General features: G+C 39.6%; 2 protein-coding genes across 2 annotated transcripts in view; both read right to left on the bottom strand.

Annotated features, from left to right (window-relative positions):
• Positions 1–12,694, bottom strand: part of LOC118917732 (protocadherin beta-5-like) — an 82,756-nt gene that overhangs the window by 19,788 nt on the left and 50,274 nt on the right. The gene's annotated exons all lie outside the window — the stretch shown is intronic.
• LOC118917787 (protocadherin beta-14-like) lies at positions 7,428–11,079 on the bottom strand. Its single transcript, XM_036895979.2, has one exon. It carries the CDS (start codon positions 9,839–9,841, stop codon positions 7,445–7,447), a length of 2,397 nt encoding a protein of 798 aa, XP_036751874.2. The 5' UTR covers positions 9,842–11,079; the 3' UTR covers positions 7,428–7,444.

Below are 12,694 nucleotides of genomic sequence, written 5' to 3'. Positions count from 1 at the left end.
CGACTGCAGATTCTCAGATTTTAAACAAAGTCAAATAAATTTGAGACAAAATACTAATTTACCTTGTGTGTTTGTTGAGGAATTTAAATTGTGTTTTCTCCTCTATTCCTGTTTTATTTTCTGAGTTGCATTTTTTTTGTGACATGTGATCCTATTACTGTACTATTCAGTCTTTAACACAATAGACGACAGTCCACTAGAGCTGCGGCAGATACAAAAAGCATATTTAAGATAGAGTCCCAACCTCAAATACATTATGATATCTCTATGAAGATAATGTAATACATTTAAGGGGACTCTTTTATGTAATTGGTTTAGTGAGCAAAAGGTTCCCAGGACAAATGAAATGGGAACCAGAAGTCTTAGTCTTCTCTAGCTATCAGCAAAATTTCTGAGAAGAAAACTAAGAATAAGGTCATGCACTTGAAACTGAACCTGGGACATGGAGATAGCTGTTTGTTGGGAGAGGCTGGACATTTCAGGCAGGCTAAATGGTACCCTTTATTTAGGGATACTTCATAGGAAATTTACCTAGCAGTATTAGAAAGTAAATGCTCAACAGTAGTGAATAAAGTAATATATGTTCAGTTTCTGAGAACATTTTAAATAAGTCTAACAAAGTAGACCCCAGTTTAGTTGTGGGAAAGAATTCCATTTTGCAGACCCAGGCCTTCCAAAGATATAATTCTAAATATTTTATTCATCCATTGACTAATTTGTTCAGCAAATATTTACTAAGCATATACTTTGTACTGGAAATGGTAGTGTTAGGGATAGAGTGGTGAACAAACATACTTTCTGTCCTGAAAGATGGAGGCATAAAATTGATCACACATTTAAAATAAAACATAATTACTACCATGATAGCCAAAGTTCATGCTACTGTAAGAGCACAGATGAGGGTCATCTAACCAGAATTTGGAAGTACAGGAAAAGATTTTTTGGAAAAAGTGTATTTTAAATTGATATATAAAAAACAAGTATGAGCAATCCAAACAAACTGGATGTGAGATAAAATTTCCAGACAAACTAAGAACATGATTGTTCCAATTCAAGATGAGTATTTTGAAAGAACTTAAATAGGATCGGTATGGGTGAGCCATAGAGCAAGAGGAAAGACATGATGAGAGTTGAGGTAAGCAAATATTTTGTAAGTCATGCCAAGGCATTTGGACTCTACATCAAGATTATTAAAGGATATTATCATGTTTTTATTTTTTGAAAAACCATCCTGTTTCAAAGTTGAGAATAAATTAGAAAGGAGTAAGACTTGTTTAGAAGTTGTTGCAGTAATACAGGTAAGAGATGATATTGGCATCAACTATAAAAGTAGTCATACATGGATTAGGTGATAGAGTAGAGTAAGAAAGTGAAGGTAAATGTACTTTATTTCAGGCTTTGGGAATTGAATGACTGTTGGTGCTGTTAACTGATAGAGTAAACACAGGAAGAAGAGAGGAACAGGTATGGAATGGGGGATGTTTAGTTTTGAAGAAAGGGAAATTTTTAATTTCCAACATGTTGAGTGTGAGGCACCCATAGAACATCCATATAAATAATTAACAAATGATCTTCCATTTATAAACAAAATTGGGGGAAGAGATTTGTGATACAGAGACGAAGTTGGGATTTATTGGTATAAATGGTGATTGAAGCCCTTTGAGAAAGAATATAAACTGTAGATTTAGAGAAATGCATTTGGATTTGTGATTTCAGAATGATGCAGCTTAAGAAACTACCAACTCCATAAAGTGGCCGTGGTCATAGATGACCAGACCAGAGTAAAAGTGAATGTCACTAGAATTCTAAAAAAGACTAGAAACAGAGGTCAAACTCCTGGACTCAAAATTGTGGCAAGGGATGGGCAAAGGAAAACTATAAGTTATTTTTGAGAGATAAAATGTCTTTACACCACTATATCACTTCTATCCCATGATCTTGATTAATCTAAAACTAAACTCATATCTACTTGATTTGATTGCCTCATTTGATGACCTTAATGTGCAAAGACTATTTAAGCAGGAAAGTTTGCCAGTATCTTTCAGCACTTTAAAGATCTCTTACTTTCTTTCAGCTTCCAATGCTACTGTTGAGAAATTGTCAACATAGAACATAGCTGTCTATCTGTCTTGTGTTTCGAGATTAAATGCCTTGTTCCTATGCCTTTCTTTTCCTCATCAAAAGATTTCTTTCTCTCTGTCTTTCTGAAATTTCACAGTGATGTTTCCAGGCATGGTTATCTTTTATTTAACCTGTTAGGTTTATTTGGATCTCTTGAATCTGTGCATTTACATTTAATCAATTCTGGAAAAATTCCAGCCACTATTTTTTCAATTATTACTTTTAATCCAGTTTTTCTCATCTGTCCTTCTGCTTAAACACTTTTACTCTGTCCTGTGTTTCTAACCATCTCCTCCGTGTTTTTCAGTTTATAAGCTCTGAGCTGCATTGTGGATAAATTATATTCTGACCTATCTTTCACTCCAAAAATTCTTTATTAGGGTATGTCTAATTTTCTATTAAACCTTTCATTCAGTTTAAAATTTTTATTATCATACTTCTTCAATTCTAGGAGTTCTATTTGGTACTTTTCTAATCTGTTATTATATTAGAACACATTTTATAGCTTCTTGTTCCCTGTATATCTTCAATTATAACTTTTATTTCAATTAAAGTGGTAGGCATATTATAGACTGTGTCTAATAATTCTAGTATTTGAAGTATTTGCAAGTTAATTTCTATGTTCTTTTATTTTCTGCTGGCTCTCACTCATGGTGTCATATTTCCTTGTGTGTGCAATTGTCTTTGTGTTTAAATTAAGAACATAAAAATTTTTATATGAATAATTCTAGGCTTAGGACGAATACGCCTTCTTTCTTAGAAGGTTTGCATTTGGTTTTATTAGGCTCTGGGAGCACAACCTGTCAATGATCACCTTAAATGAAGTTCAGTGCTAAACATCAAGTTGAAAGCTGAAGTTTCACACACGGGATCATCCATTTCCAGTTTACTTTCACCCTAAAGGTGTACTTCTTAGGGATGCATATCATTAATGCTAGGGTCTTCTATAAACGTCTGTTTGTTAGACTTTGATTTCCTCTCTTCTTTTATAAATCATCAAAATAGAGGTCTGCATTTCCCAGGATTCCAAGTGTTCCCAGGGAACAAGCAGATTTGGGGCGCATTTATTTCTTTAGGTTACTTCAAACATTAACTGTGATATGACAATATATCACTGTCTTATTAACTAATTGTTTTCAGTGGAAGTGTTGATCTATGTACTATTCTTATTAAAAATGTAAAATCTCAAGGATATTATGTCTCAAAATCACAAGTAAGCTTTTAGCTTTCATGTGGTATGGGCAATTGATTTGTTCAAGAGGACAGAGAAAAAATATGTATTTTTTGCCAGCTTCAACTGGTCAATATTAAATCAACTCTATAATGCTGCAATCAATTTAAACAACTTCTTGGAAGAGACAATTTCTGTCACTGACACTGTATACCTCACACTTCTCTCTGAACCCCTATTCTCCTAAAAACCCCCACATACCTTCTTTCTTACATCTGTCCCTTCTCTCCTCCTAATGTTTATTTATATATTTGTATATTTCTACAAATGTAAGATATTATATATTATATGTTATAGGGATACATATGCACATATGTAAATCTCAGTCTCCTTTCTGTTAAAACGTTTGGGGTATACCAATGTGGTTGTATGCGTACCTCGTCCACCCACTCCTTTTGGTCACTGCACTGAACTCCTCAAAAACATGTTCCACATTTTATTCATCAATTGCTTTACTGGTGGATTTGTATTCTTTGCTTACAAGATGAGCATTCTTATGCATTTAATTTGTGAAGCTGTGTAATAAGTTTTCTGGCTTATATACCCCAAAGCAGAATTGCTGGCTCATAGGGTATATACAGACAAAATATCCCTAAACACCATAAAAAATATGTCAAAGTGGTCTGTACATGAGATTTCCCATTGTCCCACCTGATACTGCCACATTTCTCATCTTACACTAATGCTATGGGTATAAAGTGCTGTTGTCTGTTAGTGCACTTTTCACAAACTAATGAGGTTGAGCATTAATTACTTCATGTTCTTTTCAGACTGTTTTCCCCTTTTTTGAATTTCCTTTTCCTTTTGTCCTTTAAGGAAAAAAATCTTCTTGGCTCTCCTGACATTTTTATTTTTGTGATCTGCAAGAGTTATTTGAATAATCTGAGTATTAATTCTTCCCAGTTAAAATGCTGCAAGTGGAAACCACAAAACTCTTAGAAGAAAACATAGGCAAAACTCTCTTGAATATTAACATGAGCAACTTCTTCATGAATATATTTCCCTGGGCAAGGGAAACAAAAGCAAAAATGACCAAGCTAAACATCAAACTAAAAAGCTTCTACATAGCAAAGGACACCATCAGTAGAACAAAAAGGCATCCTACAGTATGGGAGAATATATTCATAAATGACATATCTGATAAGGGGTTGACATCCAAAATATACAAAGAGCTCATGCACTTAAACATACAAAAAGGAAATAATCCAATTAAAAAATGGGCAGAGGATTTGAACAGACAGTTCTCCAAAGAGGAAATATAGATGGCCAACAGGCACATGAAAAGATGCTCCACATCGCTCATCATCAGAGAAATGCAAATTAAAACCACAATGAGATACCACCTCACACCAGTTAGGAAGGCCAACATCCAAAAGACAAACAACAACAAATGATGGCGAGGATATGGAGAAAGGGGAACCCTCCTACACTGCTGGTGGGCAACCATTGTGGAAAGCAGTATGGAGGTTCCTCAAAAAACTAAAAACAGAAATACCATTGGACCCAGGAATTCCACGCCTAGGAATTTACCCAAAGAAAACAAGATCCCTGATTCAAAAAGACATATGCACCCCCATGTTTATTGCAGCACTATTTACAATAGCTAAGAAATGGAAGCAACCTAAGTGTCCATCAGTAGACGAATGGATAAAGAAGATGTGATACATATACACAATGGAATTTTATTCAGCCATAAGAAGAAAACAAATCCTACCATTTGCAACAACATGTATAGAGCTAGAGGGTATTATGCTCAGTGAAATAAGCCAGGCAGAGAAAGACAAGTACCAAATGATTCCACTCATCTGTGGAGTATAAGAACAAAGCAAAAACTGAAGGAACAAAACAGCAGCAGATTCACAGAACCCAAGAATGGACTAACAGTTACCAAAGGGAAAGGGACTGGGGAGGGTGGGTGGGAAGGGTGGGACAAGAGGGGAAAAGGGGCATTATGATTAAAACACATAATGTAGGGGGTGGGGCATGGGGAAGGCGGTATAGCACAGAGAAGACAAGTAGTGACTCTATAGCATCTTGCTATGCTGATAGACAGTGACTGTAATTGGGTATGTGGTGGGGACTTGATAATGGGGGGAATCTAGTAACCAAAATGTTGCTCATGTAATTGTATATTAATGATACCAATAAATAAATATATATATAATAAAGTAAATATGTAAGGAAATATATACTTACGAATGTTGCTGCCATTATTATTTGGGCAATGTTTATTAGTTCCTTCATATGAATTCTTAATAAAACCTTGTTGAATAAGAAAAAAAATGCTGCAAGTGGCTTCTCCTTGTCTGTCATCTGCTATCTTGTCTGTGCTATCCTCTAGTGTTGAGGTAGTAATGCCTGTCAATTTTTTTCTTTATTGTCTGTTCTTCTAAAGCCTTGTTTAAGAAACTCAAAACAGCAATAAGGTAATAAACGTATTTTTACCAATATTTTACATTTCTTCCAATTAAAATATATCAAATTCACCTCTTAGATCCATATGAAGTTAATTTTTATATGGCATGGGATAAGGATTTTGTTTCCATATATAGTAAGCTAATTTTCCCAATAACATTTACTAAGTAATCAGCCTCACACTTAACCAGTGGTTTTGACACTTCCTCTAGCATGACCAACTTCTCTTACGTAAAAGGATCTGACCCTCAATTCTGTTCTATCAAACTTATAGTCTACAAGTTTGTTCCTGAATTATTCAAATAGGATATTCGGTTGTCTAGTCGTATTTTTATTACATAAAAGGCACAGGATTCACTTCTTATGACTCTGAGTGATAAGGTGGGCCCAAACCTCCTTTTTCAGGATTTTATTGTATAATGTTTATCTAACTGAAATTCTCACAACTAGTAACTATCTGTTGCAACACAAAATAAAACCAGTAAAAATGGCATGAAATAAAAAAAGATAACTAAGGAAATTGTAATTTGTTTCACCCATTTAATAACATCAAATTAAATTCCATTTTACTATATCATCTGCTCTGCAATATTTAATTTATTAAAGAACTTACAGAAATACATATGCACACAAGCTCTGTATCCACACTACATTTTAGCTATCAAAATCTCTACCTCTCTATGATCCTCCATTGAACTGTCCACTTACAGACTGGAGACATAATTTGTAACAACCATGAGGCATCTATACATCATAAATACAGACCGATTCCTTCTTTGTAGATATCTGAGAGAGGCCACAAAGTATTAAGGGTTTTTATATTTACTCTTAAAAACCAAAAGGAAAATGAACCTAATTCATTTCTATCACAGATTGAATTTTCATTTCAATTTTTATAAGTTTTACCTGTTTAATGAAGGGTTACTTTACTCTGGATGATACCATGAAATACATTACAGTTAAGTGATAAACAACAAAATAATACACCTCAAACTAGCACACGTGGTAAATTTCGAAGAAAACAAATAGCAATATCAAGGCCCAGAACTTTGTAAGTCTCCTCCTCCACAATAGTATCAATAACAACAAAGAAAATTACTTAAAAAATCAATACTTTCTGATGTGGCCACTTTTACTTCGTGTCAGGAAGTGAATTATTCAAAAGAACTATATAAAAAAAGTAAATGAATAAAGTACCCTAATACTGAATATAGAGAGGAAACATTTTTCACCCTTTATGATGAAAATATCCAAACAGAATATTGCAGTGAAATTCAATATACTTTCAACCCAGATCCAAAAGCATTAAAAATTTTCCTGTATGCTTTGATGAAATGTCAACCAGTAAATTATATATATATTTTGGTGTTTGCTCTTAATAGTTCAGTTGGGACCTCCAAATATTTAATGACTTTGTCTTGTATAACGCCATGTTACATAAATAAATAAGCAATAGCTCTGCTAATACAACATTCTGATCAAAAAATAGAAAAAGAACACACATATTTCCATGCCATTATAACCACACACAAAAAAACTCCAATATTTTTAAAGCAACTGTGAGAGTGAGAGCAATGATAATGCATGAAATTACACTACAACCCAAAATCCATTACAGATTGACTAAAAGAATCCACAATGTGTCAAGAATAACAAAATATTCAAGTTTAAATTATTTTATTGAATGTTGAATCCAAAGCTATTTCTAAAGTTCTCATTTTCCCCCATAGTCCCACCAGTGTCATGGACTGGAAGACTGGGAACAGCAGGCTTCAGGAATTTAAACTCATTTGTCCCAGTACTTCCCGTCAGACACACCTCATAGCGGTAGGCCTGGCACAGCGTCCCGCCGCCGCTCACGTCCACCACGTGGCCCGCAAGGCCGCCCCCGGGCCCCGAGCAGCCACCCCCAGACGCCGCCCGGGCCCTCGCGCACAGCCGCGCCGCCACGACGCCCAGCACCGACAGCAGGAAGAGCGACGACACCGCCGCCAGGGCCACCACCAAGGACACGGTGAGCGGCTCGGCCCGTGCCTGCTCGGCCGCCGCCTCGGCCCGCGGCAGGTGGGGCTGCGAGAAGCCGTCCACCAGCAGCACGTGCAGCGTGACGGTGGCCGACAGCGGCGGCTCGCCGTGGTCGCGCACCAGCACCGCCAGCCTGTGCCTGGGCGCGTCGCGCTCGCTCAGCAGCCGGGCCGTGCGCACCTCGCCGCTGGGCGCCCACACGCCGAACAGCCCGGGCTCCGTGGCCCTGAGCAGCTGGTACGACAGCCAGGCGTTCTGGCCCGAGTCGCCGTCCACCGCCACCACCTTGCTCACCAGGTAGCCCGCGTCGGCCGCGCGCGGCACCAGCTCGGTGCAGGGCGCAGAGCCGTTCTGCGGCGGGTACAGCACGACGGGCGCGTTGTCGTTGGCGTCCAGCACCTGCACGCGCACCAGCGCCCGGCTGCTCAGCGCCGGCGAGCCGCCGTCGGCCGCGCCCACGCCGAACTCGAAGGCGCGCAGCGCCTCGAAATCCAGGGGCCTCAGCGCGAACAGCTGCCCGGTGTCCGCGTTGATGGACACCAGCGAGGCCAGCGGCAGGCGCGCGTCGCCGGGCGGCAGCAGCGAGTAGGTGACCTGCGCGTTGGCGCCCGAGTCCGCGTCGGTGGCGCTCACGCTGCCGATGTGCAGGGCGGGGCTGTTGTTCTCGCGGACCCACAGGGTGTAGGCGCTTTGGCTGAAGGCCGGGGCGTTGTCGTTGACGTCGGCCACCTGCACGGGGATGCTGTGCTCGCTCTTCAGCCTGGGTGTCCCCAGGTCGGTGACGGTGATGGTGATGTTGTACTCGGCTTGGCTCTCTCTGTCCAGCGGTCTCTCTGTTACTAGGGTGTAAAAGTTCTTGAATGTGGGTTTCAGGAGAAAGGGGAGATCATCTTGAATGGAGCAAACCACCCTCCCGTTGTCCCCAGAGTCTTGGTCTCGAACACTGAAAACAGCAACAAGGGTCTCTGGGACATTCTCTGGAATTCTGTGTGTAACTGATGACAGGGTTACTTCTGGTGCATTGTCGTTTACATCCATTACTTTAATCAGAAGAGTGCATTTTTCTGAAAGTCCACCACCGTCTGTTGCCTGAATATTTACATAGTAGGACTGTATTACTTCAAAATCCAAGCTTGATCTCAAACGAACTTCCCCAGATGTTGGGTTGATTTCAAATGTTTTACGAATATCTTCAGACACATGGAAAAATGTGTAAACTATTTTTCCATAATATCCTGCGTCCAAATCCTTAGCAGAGATGGTGATAATCCAGGAGCCAACAGGTTTGTCCTCCAGAACCTGCACCTCATAGAGCCTCTGAGAAAACGCTGGGACATTGTCATTGATATCCAAGACCTCGATGTGAATCAACGTTGTCCCAGACCTGGGTGGGGAACCACCATCCAGTGCTGTGAGTGTTAATCTGACCTCAGGCTCCATCTCATGATCTAATGTTCTCTTCAAGACCAGTTCTGGGTATATCTTTCCATCAATACCGTCTTGAATTTTAATATAGAAATGAGAATTGGGGCTAATTGTATAGTTTTGGAGACCATTGCTTCCTATGTCTAAATCTTGAGCACTTTCCATTAGGAATGTGGTTCCGATAGTGGTACCTTCTGATATTTTCAAAGATATTTCCTTGTCCAGGAATGTGGGGGAGTGATCATTTATGTCTTTGATGTGCAGCTCAGCCCGGAAAAATTGTAAAGGGTTTTGCAGTAACACCTGAAAATAGAGCACACAGGGCTCGGTGGAGCCACACAGCTCTTCTCGGTCCAGTTTCTCATTCAGGAGCAGGTTCCCAGTCAGAAAATCAAGGTGCAAATGCTTTTTATTATCATCAGACACTACCCGGGCCTCCCGTGAGGACAATTCCTCCACTCCAAGCCCTAGATCCCTTGCCAGATTGGCCACAGAAGAGCCAACGTCTGTTTCCTCTGCCACAGAATAACGCCCAGATTCAAGACTCTCCTGAGACAACCCCAGCAAAACAAAGAAAATCAAAACTTGCCTTTTCCGCAGAGAGAGCGCTCCTCTGATTTCCATGGTTTCAGGCAACCTCTTATGTGCGGAAAAATACCTAATTTTAGAAGCTAAAGCTCTGATTTAAAAAAAGACAGGAAGCTCCTGGAGTGCATATAGCCTGCAGCAGCTCTGTAGATAAAGCCCTTTACTTCTCTGTTCAGTGGGTCCTGTGTTGTGTCCTGAATAATGGAGCCCTCAGGACCAGCCCCAGTACTGTTTTCATCTTATCCTGCAGCGCCACCATGTGTCTCCATGAATTATTTTCATTAAGACAGTCCCTCTTTGAACAAGAAATTCATGAATACATCCGGAATATTCTGAAGCCGATTCCAGACATCACATGTTTTTACTTTCAAATACTTCACTAAGTATAGGGAAGGACTTTTAAAATCTAACTGGAATACCACTATCACAATCAACAAATTAAGCAGTAATTCCTTCAAATATTTTGTACTAGTCTGTTTGAATCAAGATCCAAACAAGATCCACACAGTGCATTTAATTATGGCTGTTTTGAATGTTTGACAAGAATCCATTTAAATGTCCTGTGATAAAGAAATAATATATTATTCAGGCCATTTCTTGAGTAATTACAAATGTATTCTCTCCCCTGCTCTTGTGAATACTTGTTGAGGTCAACCAACCATAGTTAGCGACATCATTACTTTTTTCACTTATTTATATTTTCACATACATGTTTAAGGACATGGCATACATAGAGTTAATCCTTGTCTATGTAGAATTCACAGGCTAGAAAAGTTGGAAGATAAGTAATTAAAATATGGCACAATCTACACATAGGACAGAAATACGTAGGAGGCATGCCTTATATCTAGGAGAAAGCATTCCATAGTGGCTATGGACATGGATTCTGGACACCAAAACAGCGTCACAGACACTAAAATGTCTGTATTAGAATCCTGGCTATGCCACTCAATCTCTGCAGTCATGGGCCAGTTATGTGCCTCTGTTTCCTCACCTATAAAATAGGGACATAAATGTATTTATCACCTAGGATCATTATTATAGGTATCTAATGAGTTAATATTTTCCAAGTAGCTAGTAAGTGCTAGTTAAGTGCCTATTAAAAACAAAATAAAAATCTAAACAAGATTTTTGGACATCTGTGAAAGCTTTCGTAAGGTAGTGAACAAACTATAAGTTGGAATCTGAAGGAGCCAGGAGAAGGAGGATTGTTTCAGACAGGTATTGTGAGGAACAGAGAGAAGGTAAGTGTCCTTCGAACTGTAAGCCATGGAAGGGGAGAATTTTAAAATGAGACTGGGAAAAAAGCAAGGTGAGTATATAAAAGATTATATAGGTTATATCATGCATATACAAATGTATCCTAAGGACAATTAAGATACAATTAGAATTTTAAACGTTTTATTAACATGATCACATTTGCATTTTTGAAAGATCATTTTGGCCCACATACGGAGAATCAATTTCAGGGCAATGACTGGACTCAGAGAGATAAGTTAGAAGATGACAGTAACCTGGATGAGGGTAATGTTAGTGTGTATGGAGAGAAGAGGGATGATTAGAAAGATATGTAGGCGATAAAAACTATTATGACCCAGTGATGAGTTGCATGTGGGAGAAAAAGAGGAGAGACTCAAGGGCGATTAACACACCTCTGGATTCATTGGGCGGCTGGATGACTAGTGGTATCATTCCCAGTGACAGGGAACACTGGGGGGAAAAAGATTGAAATGGAAAAAGGTAAAGTCAGTGTTGGACATGCCAATACTGCGGTAAGTGACTATGTTATGTGTGTGTGTGTGTGCAAGTGCCTGTGTATATTTGTATGATTGTACACTGTAGAGAAAATGAAAGTTTCTATGGCCAGGATTCTCCCCTGACCCTGGTCTGTTTGCCCACTGCACACATGTGGCCAATAGCAATACATTGTTACTGACTCTATATTAAGAGGTCTGCCTAGTGCTCTGGGCTGCACAGCTGTAGGAAAGCAGAGGATGGAGTGGTGGCAGCTCCAAGGACAAAGACGGAGATGGCTGCAGGGGCAGAGAGGCCAGGAGACAGAGACCGGCTTATCGCATGCAGACTTGCCCTGAGGTGGACGGGATTCTATTGCTTGACCTGCTACCATGAGAATAAACCTAGGTATAAACCCTTTCACCCCAAGAACATTCCATTGTCATTTTCCAGTCTCATTGAATTAAGAGTGAACTTGCCTGGGGCTGAAACCCATTGACAAGACATACATATACAACCAAAGTATCTGGGCTGTAGATATGGACTTAGGGATTTATCAGCATATATGTGGTGACTGAAACCATGAGAGCTCTAAGATAAGCAGAAGTGTGTCAAGTAGGAATAGAACAGTCCAAGTTCTGAGTAACACCTTTGCTAGAGGAGAGAGGAAAAGAAGTATCTTTTAAAAGGCAAGAAAGGCCCAGAGTTCAGAATCATGCAACAAAAAGCAAATAGCATTTCAAGAAGATGAGGAAAATCAGCAGTAGCAAATGCTTTAGAAAAGTCAGAAAGATAAGTATTAGAATGGTCCACTGGATCTAAGAAGATAGTCACTCTGGAAGATTCTAATAGATGTATGCCAAAATCTGTTCCCTTTCTTCATTGTAATAGAACCTATACCCGGGCAAATGGCTACGCAGACTGATTGCCTGTCCCAGCCTCCCTTGTAGTTAGGTGTGGCCAACTGAATTAAGTTCTCACAGGTGGACTGTGAATAGAATTCTTGCTTACCACCCTTACGTCTGGAATGGAATACATCTGGATGTGTCTCCTCCCTCCCAGCCAGCTAGAACCCAGATGTGGCAGTGATCCAGCTACAGTCATGCAGACTGCGATGCAACAGGGAAGGTAGGAGCAATGACTTGGAACAAAATT

The sequence above is a fragment of the Manis pentadactyla genome, chromosome 13 (assembly GCF_030020395.1).
Source record: "Manis pentadactyla isolate mManPen7 chromosome 13, mManPen7.hap1, whole genome shotgun sequence".
In the NCBI taxonomy this organism is placed as follows: domain Eukaryota; kingdom Metazoa; phylum Chordata; class Mammalia; order Pholidota; family Manidae; genus Manis; species Manis pentadactyla.
The sequence above is the reverse complement of the archived record's forward strand: the minus strand, read 5'-3'. Positions and strand labels throughout refer to the sequence as shown.